We start from the raw sequence: 17,785 nt of genomic DNA on the forward strand, positions 1-17,785 counted from the left end.
AAAGTTTCTCATTTTCCTTCTTACTTTACTTCATTCTCTTTTACCAAGGAAAAGTTAAAAAAAGTCTTTCTCCCTGAAAAAATTCACAGGCAAGGAGATAAAAAAAAAAAAAAAAGTGCTGCAGCACTTGCAGAGAACAAGCAATTAGCATTATCATCTGCCAGAACAGACAATGCAGATCCAGATGGTTTAGTGATTTCTAACTGGCTCTGCAGTATAGAGCATGTCAAAATGTTGATTAAAAAAAGGCCCAGGTATATATTTTGGTTTTAATAAACTTGAAGGCTACAGGCACACCTGAAATGAATAGCAAAAGAAATTTGACTGCTCTACATGCAGCTTTCAAGAATATATTGTCTAAACTTACATAATGACCCTGTCATCTCTAAGTCATTCCATGATTTATGGAATATTTCAAGACAATCTGTCCCTTTCTTTAAACGGATTTAACAAACATGTTGAAATCAGCTGCTAAAGAATATAGTCAGTTTGGCTTTCTTCCCAAGCTTCCTAAGAGTCATACCATGAATCAAGTCTGTTTTCTAGAATAGTTGAGATAGTTTGTCTTGATCTAGTAAGATGGACATACAGATTAGAAATAAGTTAGAATTCCCATCATATCCACAGACATACAGAAACTAGCTGGTGCTAAGGAACATGCCTTCAACTAGCTCAAAGACTGTTGATCAGCCCTCCCTGGCAAATATTGTGAAGCATAAACAACACACTGCAAATATTTGGTGTATATATACATTTTGGAAGGTGAACATGAGACTCTTAAGTCTTCCATTTCTTTGTCAGCTCTGTGCTGGGACCATAAAGGACTGGCAAAAAGGACAGAAGGACACAATAAAAACTTTTCCTTTTTCTGCAAATACATAGGTCATGGATATGAGCAACTGGCCAACACCAAAGTAGAGAGCTAATTAAAATCAAAATGGAATGATTAACAAAGTTAAATTTAAAGTTTGGGTGCAGAATTTAATAAAAGCATTGAACTAAAGAGACGTTAAATAACTTTTTCACACTAATTCTTTTTGTTTAGGGAAAACAAGTCTTATTTCCCTAAAACACCCCCGTTAGTGTTACTATTATTGTTTCATTAGGATAAGAGAGGTGTGAAATGCGAAAGGTGGGCGAAAGGAAATTCTTGGAGGAAACTGTAGCAAGGAATATTACTATGGATATAAGGGGGAAAACTTCTCACCGTGAGGGTGAAAAGCTCAACTGGAATTTGCCCTAAGCAAATGAGCCTAGCTTTATTTTGGCTATGTTTGGTTTGGGATGACTGCTTCAAATGTCTTTCAAAGGTCCATTCTGACATGATCAAGTCTATGAATGTGTGAGAGGATATCTGTGTGGCCTGAGAGCAGGCAGCATTCTCTACCTGCTTTTGTTTAAGGTCAACATCAAACTAACTTAGGAGGAAATCTAAGGAAAGACATGTTTAGCCAGATAATTTTGATGCAAATCTAAAAACTCATTTTAGGGTAAGGACTTCATCTGAGAGCTGTGAAAGCTCTCCATTTCTTCCTCTCCACTGTTGTAACAATTTGTATAAGAAAAGTTTTGCCAAAACTTAGCCTATTAATAAAGGGGGAAAGATATATAAAAGGAGTAAAATGAAATCAATTCTGTAACAAGGAAAAACAGAGGTTATGTAACAATGCACTTTGGAAAAGTTAGCTCCTATTTGATGCTGTAGGTGTAAAAAGATAAAAGAGACCTTAGGAGCTGAGACTTTTTTATACAACTGAGCAAAATTACTTTCAAAGTATTAACAGCAAGCAGAAATCTTAGATGACTTGTAATAAAACTAGTTCTTGAAAGAGAGCAAAGGCCAAGCTGAGTTGAATTACAGCCTCCTGCCATTTCTCTAGTGGTTCAGAAAATGCCTTCCCTGTAGATTAATTTCTGCAAATGGAAGAAATCTTTTGAACATGACTATTGAAAGGGTTGTCTGCCTGAGTATAGAAAAAGAAACATCTAGTCAGATTCTGGAACTTCAGGTCTGCAAGTTAGAGAGGAATCTTATAGTTGCCCTAAGATGCCTCTAGCACAAATCTGCACCTGATAAAAGACTGGCACAATTATACCTGAGCAAATTTTTCTAGCCCTGGGCAATACAGTGGGCCGATCAGATCAGAGATGATGTTTCAAGTACAAATGAGATTTAATTGAAAAGCTGCAACATCATCCATCTAAATTCAAAATTAATTTGGACACTAATAATGAAAACTATTCCTGCTGTCTCTTTCCACACTGATAATTTTGCCAAAATATACCTCTGGAAATGCAGTCAGACCTATTCCAGCAAACACGGCCTCTGATTGCAACACACACAACTCTGCAACCCAGCCTGACTCAGACCCTACTCATCCTCAGTAGGCAGCCAAGAAACCCATTTCTGCTCTAGTTCTGAATATTAAATAAGATTGGACATGTTTTGAAGTGGCACAAAAACATGGACTGCATAATTAAACTCTCTGAAACTTTAACAAATTCAACTTGTACTATGTTACTATATCCACTCTTTTGCCCTTTGCAGTACTTACTCCTGCTAAGCGTTTGTCCTGAGAGCAGAGATTCACCTCCAGAGATGAAACAAATAATTTAGAAGAAGCATTAAAAAAACTTCTCCGTTAGAGACTCACCTATCACTTGTAAGAATATTTAAAGGTATAAAGGTAGCTTCCTGAAACTCTAATTGATAACTTTGCAGCTGTGTAGGCTGAAGACTGTTTGGGGCAGGGGTCATATCTTTTCACTCTCTGGGAAGCATCTGACATATATCTACACAAATAAAAACAATGAACCCTAAAAGTGATAGCCATCTTGTTATTTCCAAATGTTTCTTAAAAAGGTGATTAGGGGATATCAGACAGGGAAATTATTTAAATCCAAACAAAACCCTCAACCCTCTGCCATTGGTAATTGATTTTCTTGTGACCACGGTGTCTTTTCATTGCACACACCAACTAGTGCTACTACCAGTAGGAGGTTGAGAGTGGAAGGGTACTATTCAGAAAGAGAAAAGGCCATAATCTCCCACACCAAAGCCACTTAACCTACAAGAAAAGAGACCACAGTGTTTGCTACGTGGGTTACTCACGGCTCAGCTTCGATGCTCTGGTCAGCAGCAATGTAGTTGGCAGGGATGTAGCCTTGGAGCTTGTGGCCAGGACAGACCGACCCAGTTGGCAGAAGGAGCCTAGCGTACCACCAGCCCTCATGGGAGGCATCCAGGACTTCAAGCTTATCCCCAGCTCGGAAGCTTAAGTCCTCCTCAGTGCGAGCCTCATAGTCAAAGAGTGCAACAAATCTGCAAATATTCACCAGATGCTGGCCAGGCAGTGGAGGTAAAGGTTTCTCTTTTATCTTACTGTCAATGTCTTTCTGTCCTGCTTGTAAGTCCTGCCTTACCACAGCAAAGTTGGCAAAGACTTGGCCACCTTTCTCATCTTGCTCACCATCTCTCCCTGAGAATGAGCAAGGGATGTAGGGCTCCAAACAGGTGCAGTGCTTCTGACAAAAGTTTCCCATCTTGTTTCCTTGTGCCTTCTTCTGCTTTTCTTTTGCTTTTCCCAGTTGCAATGCCCTTAGAACAATTTTTGCCTCATTAACACTTTAGCTTTTTGAACGAATCTTCTTCCTCTCCTCTGGAAGAAAATGGAACAGCTCTTGGCACAGCTGGATGCTCGTCTCCGAGCCCCACCGAGAGCTCATTACAGGCGGCTCCTGGATCGGGAGAGAAACCTGAGTGTCCAAGTGCTGGAGCACATGTGGAGGGAATTTTCTTACTTTCTCTTTGGAACAGGAAAGCAACACAACAGCTGGCCTAGTCTGAGCCCCGGGAACAATGGAGGAGCGTGGAGCCCTCTTCTCCCACAGCAAATCAATAAAGTCAGAAAATCTAAGAACAGGAGGCTTCTCACCTCTTATTGCTGAGATGTGTGTTTTCTATCTCAGAGTCCTGGCATATGATCAGCAGTGAAGGTCTGTAAAGTCTGTTTTGGTAATGATTAACGAAGCTGACCTGCCTGTTTCCTTAGCAGTCTCTGACGTGGATAGCTTGAATATTTCTTTTTGTTTCCTAGTTTGTGCTGGTTTCTGTTCCTGGTGGGAAACCTTTGCTCGCCCGAGGCTGGCAGACGCCCTCATCTGGAGTGCACCTGCAGCTTCTATGCTCTTTCACACCCAGGCACTTTCCCCTGCCGAGCACACGCCCTTTGAAACAGTCCCCTGACTCGTTGGTTGGTTGGTTTTGGGGTGTATTTTTTGATCTGGGTTTGGCATTTCTTACAAGGAAAAATAAACATATGTCATTTACAGTAAAACAATAATAGAATTTAGTTCATTTCTTATTCTTCATTTTAAGGACACAAAAGCACTTAAGCCCAAAACCTGCTATAGGAGGTCAGCTAATTATACTAATCACACAGAAAAATAACGGTTATCTTCCAGTCACCAAGTAAGCCAATCAAACTAATTCGACCAGTATATTCCCATTTCTAAAGCACCTAGAACCTGGCATACAAACTAAGCATGAGTGTCTAGATCTGCAGTGGCAAAGCAGCCTGGAGAGGTGGCTGCCACACCCCAGCATTGCAGCCTGAGCTTTATAGCTGCTGGAAATCACCACAGCCTGGAGTACACCTAATGTACAGTGTGGGAGCAGGAAGCACAGAGGACAGATAATCTGTCTGCACCATGAGGTGGCATTTCAGTAAGGCAAACTCTCACAGATAAGACGTCATTCAAAACGCACACCTGCACCTATAGCTTCCTGGTGATAAGGAAAACTGGCTCCCATTTTTTAATTTTTTTTTTTTCAGGAATAACTGCTGTTTTCCTAAACCATTCACACACATCTCAGCTCCATTTAGAGTTGCTGATTTCTGTTGCTTTACTTCACTAGAAAGAAAAAAAACCTAAACAACTTAGAAATCAAAGCCATCTGTTTTCATCTCATATTTCAATCAGTCCTTTAAATGAAAAGACCAGTGGCACAGGCAGAAGACTATTGATGGACTAGGGATCGTAGAATGACTGAAAGAAGTCTCCACAGAAAGTTTATGGTTATCAGCTGCATCTTCACTGAAGCAGGATAGGGAACTGCTTATTTACTCCTCTTCTGCAGTGCTGTAAAAGAAACTGAATAAAAGAGAAAGAACTATGCACATAGTGGTCACTAGACCTCATAATCTGTAATTAACTCCTTTGGGTCTGATAAAAAAAATGTACATTGATTTTGCAGATTATGAAAATTGTGGTTAGTTTCTGAAGCATCATTGGAGATGATTTTTCCCCACAGCAATTATTAGTCACTACCCAGATCAATAAGAACACAGATATCCAAGAGATCTTTACTTTTCTTAGGTCTAATGGACAATATCCAAAATTGGGAAAGGCCTGTGTTGGAAAGAACCTACATTAGTCTTGTTTGAAGAATTATCTACATTTACTAAAACCAGAGAATATTGGAAAAGGTGTATTAAATATTAGAAAAGATGTATTAATTAATCTGTTGGGTTGTTGGTTTTTTTTCAGTTTGCATATTTGATCGACTTTTCCTGTAATGTTTCATGGTTCTGTCAACTTGGGCATTAATCTGGTAAATCTTTGTATACCCATATATATACCCATATACTGCACAGCCCATCTCTTTTCAGGATCAAGACCCATCTTTACACTCAGGTACCTATATACATACATATTAGAAATCACATTGCATTCACTGACACCATTCAGTATTTATAACCATAGATAGAATGGGGCTGAGGCTCACAAACATTTGTGTATATAAATATCTTATCTCAAATAAACCCAGGCATTAAATCAATCTTCTCTCCCAATTTATGCCCCTGCTTGACTTTACAAGACCAGAAAGATTTTTGCTGGCAGTGGTCAATACCTATAAAAGATTACTTTCCTCCCGACCAACTCTTCAGGATAAGTACTATTTCTGAAACAAGTAGATTTTAACAAACAGCCATGAGATTCATTAGCCAGATTCAAAACTCTCTTCAAAAAGAGAGAGAAGTAGGGTTGCCGAGAACTGCAGAGCAGATCCCCAAGGCTGTGTGGTATAGGACTGTGGCTGAGCTGTGGTGGCCACAGTTCCCGTCCTGGTGGCCTTATTGAAGATTCTCTGCATTTCTGAAAATAAAACAGTATTCTTTATGTTTTAGAGACTATATTATTTTATCACAGTCAAGAAAATAAATGAAGATGTAATGAAAACGTTCTTTCCACTTTTACTGAAAAAAATAAAATCTGATAAATCCCATAATCCTAATTTTCATGCTTACAGTTTGAAATGAATGAAGATAACCACATATATTCAGGGGCTTTTAATATAAACCATTGCCCAAATCCTCTGCACTGTTATTACATGTAATTCAACAGGATAATCTTTGCAGTACCTGTTCCTGGGTTTAGTTTAGTTATTTTGCCTTGCATCAGTACATATTTTATTTCTGCAAAAGGAGGCCAAACATATCTTTGCTGCTTACTGGCCTTTGGCATCTTTACTTACTTTGTTTTGGAGGCTGAGTGTCAAACCAGAAATTGTCCAAATAAATAAGCTACTGGATGTAAAGTGACTGTGAAAGATTTAATTGGATACATTGATGAATTTTATTAGCAAAAACACTTTGATGCAAGAGTCTCACCTCATGCTTACAGCCAGCAATAGCTATCAAGAAAGACGAATTTATTATGACTAGAATGGCACATTTACAGCATGGAAACTGAAATTTAGCATTCTGGTTCCTATATTATTTTTTAAAAAAATCATTAATATTGCAAGTAGTTTCTTGAAATATGCAACACCTTAAAACAAAGACGGATCATTTACAGTCTGCATGTGACAGGATCATATAAACTTAAGATTTAAAAAAAGGAAACAAATCTATTAAATCAACTAGTACTTTCTACCTTTAAACTACATAATTTCTCATTGTTTTTAAAGTAGATTTCCTTGTTCCATAAAGAAAACAACTCCATATTGGTGCTATAGGTTTGGGGATGACAGATATCTGAAGTTGTGGTTTATATTCTGTATGCTGCTTACAAAATCCTGTATAAGTAAGACTCTTGCAAGGAGCCTTACCCCTACTTAAAGAATTAATTTACAGTCCTCTAAATCCATTAAATCAAATTCTAATTAACTTAAAGTCAATATTCTTTATGCCTTGCTTATTCTACAAAACAATCATGTTTAAACATGGTGATGAAACATATTTCTCTTAGTTGCCTGAATGGACAGAAAAATAATGTGTTAATATGATGTGTTTTAGTAAGCCTAGTGCAAACTTGATCTGCAACACTTATATTAATTGAAATGCTCTTGGAACAAGGTATTGCTTTGCATGAATTAAGGTCTCAGACTGAGTCACGTTAAATAACTATAGATAAGGTTTGAATACATAATATTTCAAAACACTCATTTTGAAAGAATTTTTATTTGCATTCCATGCTTTCAAAAACAACTTTGTATGAGTCTTCATTATAGATATTTCCTGTCTTTATTGATTTGTATATGCTCTGTATGGAGGAATTGGTATAATGACATAAAACCTTAGAGTTGTCGAATAAATGAACCCTCCTCCACCTCATAAATGTGTAGTTCCATATTTTAGAGACAGGGGATGAACATTACTGAGCATTAGGCTTTGGTACTGATGATGCATGATGTTTGAAACAATTCCCCTATGCCATGTGGAGAAGAATTACAGTCAGAGTGGTAATCTGCTGGAGAAAAAAAGAATATTCCAAGGCAATATCCACCAACAATTTTGTTAAAAAATCTGAGTCAGTTCAAAGTGGAACTTGAAAATGAGAATATTTTTTCTCAAGAATGAGATGAGATCACAACATAACCAAGCACTTTCCTCTGTAATTTTTTCATATTTTGTAAAGAGGAAAAAAAATCCATGTGGGAAAACAAGATACTAAGATATAAAATACAAGAATCAGAATTAAATAATGTATGAACTACCACCTGTATCATCACTTTCTATACCATATAAACCTTTTCAAGTCACTGTACTGCTGCATTATTATATGCTAATTTAAATATTTGACACAATATGCCATGCTTAGAAAAAATTCTTAACGCATAATGTTAATGCAAGTTGAATGTTCCAGCAAAGTAAAATATTCAAATAATATGTTCTTTAAAGAAATTAGAAGAAAATCAAATATATACTGCTCTGAATGTCTGCTTCAAAAATAATTTAAACCATTAAACATTTAGTTGTGGGAGTGGTTAATGTGACAAATTGAAATAAAGCACAGTGATTTCTTTTTACAGCTATCTTTTCAGCTATATTTCTTTCCATTTGCACATTAGAATGGATGATATTACCACCACTTTGTAGCTTTTTTAGAATCCTTTTAATCAGCACTTCCATTTTGTTTCTGTAATTTGCAAATTGCCATTCTTTTCAATAAAAATAAATTATGTGCATAATTTCGCTATTGACAAAACTGTTTACTCTCATTGATTAATCATACTCCTGATTTTGTATATTATCTTCAACCGTAAATCCACAAAGACGTAAAGTTATATTTGATTCGGCATTTTCCAACTTTAAATCTTTTGCACTTGTAATGAGAAAATTCTGGCTATTTATTTTCATAAGGCTAATCCAGTAATCCATCTCTGCTTTAGAAAGCATTAAAAGTACATTTTCAAGCGCTTCGGTTATGAGGGTTCCTTATTTATTAGCTGAATTTGGACCTAAAACAGGCTACGTCTGACACGAAATGAACACAGAGGAATAAGGATCTGTCAAGGAGTGACAAAATAGAGACTTTCTCCATTTGTTCAAACAATCAGATCTCACTCTGCTTAAATATAATGCAAGTTTTGCCATTTTCTGAAATGGGACCAGACCTCAGCCATTATTTTTCTTTTTATCGTACATTATTCTAAATGATATACAGCACACACTGTTAAAAATTGCAAGATAATTTGCTTTCTATGAAGCAGCCTTTCTGAATAAAATTATGCTATAGCTCTCTAAGGCATGAAAAATACTTCTAATAGAATCTATATCTGGGTTGGAAAAAATACGGTGAGTGGATGACAATTATCAGCAAACGTGACTTTGCCACTCTTTTAAGAAAATGTATTCCAAACTGACCCTGGTGTGGATAGTTTTCAAATTTAGAAAGTGTATATATATTTATGAAGTTTTGATGATGGGTAAAGATAATTTCTCACCTAACTCTATCAAAGTCTGCGTGCTATGCCATGGATGATTATAAACATGATTTACCATCTTTATCTTCAGAAACGGGAATTGCATCCAGAGAAACAGAGAAGTCCAAAGAGATATGGATGGAAAGGAATAGTATATCAAAGTACTCTACTCATTACACCTGTGAATCAAAGTAAGGCTATTTTCCCAAAAATAAAATCATCACTTTCTCTTGACCTGTGCATATGGGAAAGGCAGCATTTCAAAGAGCTAAAACTTATTACTAGAATATATTGATATGCTGTATAAAGGAACACATATTTTTAATTTCCTTAAATTAATGAAATATTACAAACAAAAAAGAGTAGAAAATCACAAGTTATTATTTTTTAAACAGAGTAAAGTAGAATAGAATAATTTCCATTGGAAGGGATCTACAACAATCATGTAGTCCAGCAGCCTGACCACTTTGGGTCTGACCAAAACTTAAAGTATGTTACTAAGGGCATTGTCCAAATGTCTCTTGAATACTGACAAGGTTGGGGCATCAACCACCTCCCTAGGAAGCCTTGTACCAGTGTTTGACCACCCTCTCGGTAAAGAAACGCTTCTTAATGTCCAGTCTAAACATCCTCTGGCACATCTTTGAAACATTCTCAAGTGTCTTGTCATTGGATACCAGGGAGGAGAGATCAGCACCTCCCTCCCCACATCATTTTACTTTTATTCTTCCTGCTAGATAAACCATATTTATACAAATTTCTTCCCATTACTGTAAATTGTGCACACACTAGGATTTCGTACAGCTAAAATCTCTGTGTAGGACAAGGGCTGGATTTATAATCAACTCCTGTGATTGTACAAACCCTGTGCACTGTCCATCCACCTCCTAGACCAGGGCTTCATCTCTCCTTGCATACTTTCGATAGAGTTTCCTACCTCCTGTTTTCTTTCTGCTTTATCTGTTTTTCACAGTTTTGCAGTGAGTTGCTGTACAAAGAACATTACCTGACATGGAAGACATTGTCTGTGTGAACCAAAGAAAGGTGATTGGAAGTGCCCCACGGCAATCTCAGGATGCGCACTTACTTCCTTTCCATATGAAAAGGAAAAGATAGGTGGACATGGAAAGTATAATCCCGGGGTTTACTTCAAAATTATGTTGGGAAGCAGCAGACAGGGCATGTGTTACACTCTGGAAACAATCTTAGACACCATAGTGTAGCCATGGCTGAGGGCACAACTGATTTAAAAATGGTAACCTTACCCACCTATCTTCAAAAGCACAGATATTATCTAAGGATCAACAAATATCAATATTTAGGTGACTCATTTCTATATTTGATCCAGTATAATAGGTCTTAAAGTCATGTTTTTCATACTCTGAAGTCAGTGACAATATACTCATTGGGTTAACTGAGAGCAGGATTTCTTTTTTACCCTTAGTTCACGTATTATTTTTTATCCATTTTTGACTTATGTTTAGAATAATCTTTATTTAAAGGTAAAGACGGAGTATGTGAAATGATTTATTGACTGTGTTTCAGCATCAGTCTGACTTGTTTCCTGTGTGTTCAAAAGACAAAGTTTTACAAATGAAACTGATCCAATTTGCCCTGCAAATATGTATACTTACTCTTCTTCCTTTTCTTTCATTTTTATATTCTTCTCTTTCCTCATTTCTTTTTGATAGAGCTTCCTATCTCCTCTTTTCTTTCTGCTATATCTGTCTTTCAAAGGAATGCAGTGAGAAGCTGTACAAAGAACATTACCCAGCATGCAAGATGTGATCTTTATAAGCTTAAGGAAAGGGGTTAAGAATTAAGCACCCTTAGTGATACATTCAGTGGGCATTTTTGATACAGATTTCTATTGTTGTAGACAAAATAATTTACTCTCCTTTTCTGACAAAATTTTCCCAAATTTCTATCTCTCCATCTTTAAACTTTAAACCTTATTGGAATTCCTCCTCTCCCTGAGAACAGCATGAGGTTCCACACAACAACGTAGGTTAGCATGAACATACTATTTTCCTAAAACTAGAAGAAGTGGCTCTGACTTTCTTCACAGATTTACATAGAAACAGGGTACAGATCTTTAAAAAGTTACATCAGCATGACAGAATCTTCCTGAGGCTTAGTACTTAGAGTTTTAGAATATATTTTTCTAGATCACTTCCTGCTTATCAAAATCCAACATACTTTTTTGTGCTTTCATCAGATCATTACTAGGCACCCTCTAGAGGCAGAAGCAGAACAGTAAGTACCAAATACAATTTATGTTCAAAATTAGCTCTTATATTTGAGATTTATAAGCATTAATATTAGCTTTTTATTATTGTTGCTCCAAGGAAAATTACTTTGTGTCCACTATACTCAGTAATGAACACACACACACAAAATAAAAAGTTTCTTAAACAGAAGATCAATCACACTTAAGACAGCTTATTGTAATAAAAAAAATTATCTCTCTACTTATCACAGTGATAGGATAGGATAGGATATGATCTTGAAAACCCTAAATGGTGATGATGATAACGAATTAAGTAACTTGTATGAAAGCACAGATTGTTTTGTTATATTATTGTGCATTCATTATTTCTGTTCTCAGCTCTAGTAAGGCCAAAACTGAAACAATGTGTCCAGGTGCTGATCCTGTATTCCAGGGGAAAAAAAGGTACGGACCCATTTTGTAATGAATGAAGGTCAGGTTACGAATGAAAGCTAAGCAGGCTCAAAACTCTACAGCATTTAAGGAAGGACTTTAAAGAACAAGACAAAAAGAGTGTGGGAAAACACACAGTAACAGCCTTGAAATAGAAGACTGATGTACAATGACATCGTTCTCACATCTGCTAGAAACAGGACAAGATGTAAGAAAAAAGGATGCATTAGAGCAACAGAGACTTTGTTTTGACATGAGGCGGAGGTGCACAGAGAAAGCTCAGAGTATTCTGTATGTAAAGACTGTTAAACATTTTGGAAGAAATTGCCTCAGGGGTTCTTTGGTCCTTTTTAAGAAGTTTGACAATCGACTATTAGGGATGTTTATAGTTAAATTGATCCTACCCCAGAGCAAGAAGATAATTGTCTTTAAGCCTTTGCCAGTTCTGTTATCTTCAAGTCCATAGATTCATAGTTGTGGCATTTCCCACTGGCTGTTCAATAGCTCTGTTCTTTTGCGCGGACCGCATATTGCAATGTATCAGATTTGTCTTTCATGCATTCACTAGCAAGTGAATGGCTTGCAATGCAGGCCTGTAACCTACTTGAATGATTCAGAAATACTCAGAATGTCTGAATGAAGCACATTCCAATTTTAGTCATGAAGAAATTGTAGCAATAAGTGATTAAGCTATCCGCACATGAATACACCATGAATTAATGGGAAATAAGGACAGAAGGCATAAAGCAGTGTCCCATAGATCACAGCAGCTGTACAGACCTCTCACTATAAAACATATACAGGTCTGCTTTGGAAGTATAGCTTCTCAAAAAGTCTGTATTTCCAGTACCATTTCTTTTGACTAAATGTATCATCCATCCAGCTCAAAAAGAAAAATCTTTCAAAGTGCCTTTAGACAACTACTCAGAGTTTTAAAATACATACTCACTAAGGGTCCGGCAGTCAGTATCAGCTATGAATCACTGACAAAATCATTGATTTTCATTTCCTTGTTTCATATTCTGTGGGAATAGCCTGAGTTAGGTTACAAGATCTCAGAGAAGAGATAAGGTCAACAAGCAGACTTTTGAGAGATTTTGAGCTCCTGGTGGACTACTGTCTGTTTAACCCTTCAGTGAATTCTCGAGTTTAGTTTTGGGAATCTTGTCTCTCTAGTAGCATAAGGCTCATTTTCACTCAGAGAATGTAATTAATATAGTACTGAGGTGCCAGCTATCATCAGATGTCCTACTCCCAGCAGGATGCTATAAATTGTATGTACAGGATTCTACTGAAAAAGCTAATGTCTCCATATTTTGTGTCATATAAAAGGCTACTAGACAACCCAATAAACAGTAAAACTGCTGAAATTGCTAGAATTTAATCAAATCTTAAATCTTGGTCAATAGCTAAGTGTGTTCTCTATGTATGTTCTCTGGCTTCCCTACCTAGTAACAAGGCACCCCTTGTGTCACTTTTGAAAATTATGTAGTATTTTGCTGAACTTTTAAATGTCTACTAAAGAAATATGTGCAAGTGACTGGAGCAAATAAAGTTTCACCACAGTCATTCTCTAACAGAGAACCAAGATACCCTTGAAATGAATTAGTGTTGCTAGATCTATGTCTATTAAAGTATCAACTACAGGCCTGTTCCTGTATATTCTTAGTTTATTCCTCTGATAGTTCAGGAACAAAAGTGTATCATATCAGTATTGCATACTTTTCTGTAGAATATGAGGGATCTCATCCTTTTTCTAATTAAACTCTTACAGCCTTTGCCTAAATAAGCAATTGTCTACAACTGCACAGCCAGGAAAACACACAGCTGACAAAGTCAACTTACACAGCCTCAGGAAAATAAAAGCGAAGTTTGAGGAAAACAGAATAGATTGAGGTGCTGTTGATTCAAAGTTAACTCGGAAGGATCCTCCACTGTATCGTAATGCTGCCCTCTTAAGGACAAAGAAATGGAGGAGCTGGAGTATCTGTCTTGCTCAGAGGCTTGCAGCTTCTGTGTGACAGCTAAGATTTATCTGAGGTATGTTGACATGGTTTTCGTGCTTTTATATATGTTACCTGATTCTGTTATGTTTCTTTCACACCCCAGGGCATGTTAATACACACCTGCGCTCTAAAACTACCTGGCGGTAGCAGCCTCTTCCACATGGAAAGCAGACATGGGGCATGATGAGAAACAAAACACAGCTTTCTATGTCTATAAAATGCTTTGATGTGTCAGATCTGGCACTTCACATGTTTGCTGCAGGCTGCTAAACAGGAAGGCATCAAGTGCAGGCAGCACCCACTGCTCTGTCCTGCCTGCTCGATTGAGGTATCAGGAGGAGAGCGACACCATCAGCAATTGTCACTTTCAGTGTGACCCATTAGAAGTTTCCCCTGCTTACAATTTTTCCCAGGGGATTATCAACACATATTTAGAATATAAATATATCTGCAGTATAAAAGTAATTACTGTGACACATAAATTAAGCGAAAATTTTATCAGGACCTGATAGCCCAAAAGGTCAGGCTCAGTGATGTGGACATCTCTGAGTAACTCATGGTACCATCAAACTTCAACAAACTTCAAAGACATAGCTGAAAAAGTAATCCGAAAAGGTGCTGTTAACACATTAAGGTCCTCAGTTGTTACTGGGGGGAATTTCTATTAAAGGCAGCTTTTTCTGAGAAAGGCCCTAAAGTGGGTTGTCAGTGTGTTTAAAGGATTCATTTGAAAAGAAGAAACTGAGAGAAAAAGCAACAGTTTCAAGATAAAAGAAATAAATTTTGGGGGTTGTGTGCTGACATTAAGCTGTGGAAACTTCCCTGTTATCAGGTTTGTGCTATGAATACTGAATATGAAGGTGATCTTCTCTCATTTATCTTCTTTTTTCCCAGAACTGAAAACCAATTATCTTCATTAATATCTTCTATGTTGTTGTCATAATTCAATCTTCAGCTTCATGCACCTGAAATTTAACTTGCTGAATCTCTTCATTTGTGAGTATTGTTCCTCACACCAATTAGTACTTTTGTGTTGTTAATTCTAAGACAGAATTTATTACTACCAATATAGTTGTGTAGCACTCACAATCAATGTTTGAGATTACATTCAGCTAACAGCAGATACAGTGACCGAACGGTTGGAACTAGGTGTTCCGCAAAAGTCTCAAAGCCAAACCATCCTATGATTCTATCAATGAATCTATGATTTTCGTATCTGTCTAGAAGTGTGTCAGGTTGCTTTTGCAGTAAGTTTTCATATAAAATGTTTTACAGATGTAGCAAAGAAATATATAAATGTAAAATGCCATTCTAAACACAATTTTGGAAGCTGCAGGAATCCTTGTGGGGAAAAAAAGTCTTTCTGGAATAAGAGAGATGTACCAATATAATCTGCAAGTCAGACATACTTTAAGATACTTACTTTAAGCCAGAAATACTTTAAGTTAAATAGAAGCCATGGGGAACTCTTGGACCTACTGAAATCAACTGAAATTGTGGTCCTTGACTTCTTTGGGGCAGGAATTTCCTCTGTGTTTCCTAAATTGAGCAGCTTTGAGGAGATAAAATGTCTTATGCTCAGAGGCTGCTGCCTCATCTTTATAGCTGTGATCCCTGTTCTGTGTGAGTTCCTCGATTAATCTCTTTCTTTATGCTGAAGTTTCACACTTGTGAATTTAGAAAATACATAAATACGTGCGTATGCATGTGCATATAATATACAAGGCCCAACACAAAAAAAAATGACTGTCTGTAAGTCTTTTTATTTAACAAATTATGAAAATCAGCTATGATCACCATCAAAATAGCTCCCTTCTGAGTTGACAAACAGTGGCATACAATACTGCAAATATTCAAAGCAATTCTACAGATCATTTTCTAAAAGGCTGCTGAAGATCTCCATTGGTTTTGCTTTCACATCTTCTGTCAACAAAAACTAGTTTCCTTTGAGCAGCTACTTGATCTTTGGGAGAGGCAGAAATTGCAGGGAGCCAGGTCTGGTGAATAGGGTGGGTGCTCCAGCACAGTGATGTTGTTACTAGCTAAAAGCTGCTTCACAGACAAAACGTTGTGGGCTGGCACGTTGTCTCAATGTTAACTCGCTGTTCAGTCTTGCACCTGAACATTTTCCAATCAAGGGTAAGAAAATGTCTATATTTGTACACGTATCTACTTGCAATGAGTGAAGCAGTTGAGTTGAGCCTTGTCTCACTGTGACAGGTTAGAACATGGTCTATAACATTTTCTTTGTGTCTCTCCTCCCACTCTTGGTTCCTGAGCTATAAGCTTAGTCTCATTTGTTTTGTGTTGGACGTTGTATATCTAAAACATACATATATATCATTATGTGTTTGTAACTTATGGTATGTATATATGTGTAATGTATGGGGTATACTATATATATGGTGTGCATATACATACACACAAAACAGCATTAGAAAGTATATTAATAAGTGTGGGAGATACTGCGAGCCTTTGAAAGAAGCTGTTTTACAATGGTCTGAGGTAAAATTATGCAATCCATTTCTTTCTTGTTCTGACACCTTAAGTGCTCATCCTGTCTTACTATTAATATAAGTGAATTTTATTCCTAATTTCAATGTATTTTCCTGTCTAACTAATTTTCTAATCTCATACTGAACTTCTCTGTAGAATTTTTAAACATATGTAACAGGTCATATTATTTAAATTTCTCTCATCTCTGTCTACCTAAGCATAGCAAACTGAATTTTAATTTATAAATGCATTGTATCTCATTCAACTATGTGAGTGTATTTCCAAAAGCATTTCCACTCTGGAATACCAAATCATCATTGAGCCATTCTGCAAAAATCAAAATATAATTTGATATAATCAAAACATAATTATTTTCCTATAACCAAACCTGCTGCTGTGCGCTGCTGCTATGGTTATGCACCCCAACTTTCCCACCTGCACAGCACAACACTTACAGCTGTTCGCAGTAAAGCAGCGCCGGAAAAGATGACTCGCATTAAATGTCTCATAACAATTGCCCTTGATTCAGACACTTTTTAGCCATACAAAAATTAAATATATATCTATTTATTTGCAGAGGAATTGAATGAGACTTTTTCATCTTTTGTGAATCAAAACAAATTTTTGATGACGATATTGGTCTACAGAGAGAAAAGACTTGCAGAGAGGAACAAGGAGGACCTGCAAACAAAACTGTCAAGCCCAGCTATTTAAGCATCCTGAGTCTGGCCTTACCTAGAACCACAGAGAACAGAATTAAGTCAATGCAGCTCTCATCTGTTTACTTTTCTTCAAGCACTATATTTCCTTTCAGATAGTACTTTCTTTGTAATTGGACTGTGGTGATACTTTCTGGGCAGGTAATTATTAGAACATCCGTTTGATTATGTTATCTGGAGGCAGGCTGTATTGTTCTCAACATTATTCTTTTATTGATTATCAAAGCTGTGAAGAAATTAAAAAGTAGTTAAATTACCTACAGGGTTTGGGGAGGTTTAACAGCCATCTATGTATGTACAGCGTTGCTTGTGCCCCAGAGGGACATCGGTAATGCAGTAGCATTTCTGTTTAGGTAAGGAGATTCTCTCCCTCGCGGTGTGGCACTGACGCGTTGCCCTCACAATAAGCAGGGCTCGCTTCTTTTTTAGAATCACAGAATCATAGAATAGTTTGGATTGGAAGGGACCTCAAAGCCCATCCAGTTCCAACCCCCCTGCCATGGGCAGGGACACGTCCAGTTAGATCAGGTTGCTGAAAGACCCATCCAACCTGGCCTTGAACACCTCCAGGGATGGGGCAGCCACCGCTTCTCTGGGCAACCTGTGCTACTGCCTCACCACCCTCATGTGAAGAATATAGATGTAATCCGTGCCAGAAAACACAATGTAATGCCTGTTGGTGCACGACCTG

At 37.1% G+C, this 17,785-nt stretch overlaps 1 protein-coding gene across 2 annotated transcripts in view; it reads right to left on the reverse strand.

Annotated features, from left to right (window-relative positions):
- The window catches only part of FRK (fyn related Src family tyrosine kinase), a 49,018-nt gene extending 45,021 nt beyond the window's left edge, over positions 1–3,997 (reverse strand). For both annotated transcript variants that reach the window (XM_054063965.1, XM_054063964.1), the window contains exon 1: positions 3,113–3,997. In XM_054063965.1, coding sequence (XP_053919940.1) covers positions 3,113–3,543 — 431 coding nt within the window. In that variant the 5' untranslated portion in view covers positions 3,544–3,997. The remainder of the gene's footprint in view (positions 1–3,112) is intronic.
- Positions 3,998–17,785: the final 13,788 nt, after the last annotated feature.

This window comes from Cuculus canorus, chromosome 3, assembly GCF_017976375.1.
Source record: "Cuculus canorus isolate bCucCan1 chromosome 3, bCucCan1.pri, whole genome shotgun sequence".
Classification (NCBI taxonomy): Eukaryota; Metazoa; Chordata; class Aves; order Cuculiformes; family Cuculidae; genus Cuculus; species Cuculus canorus.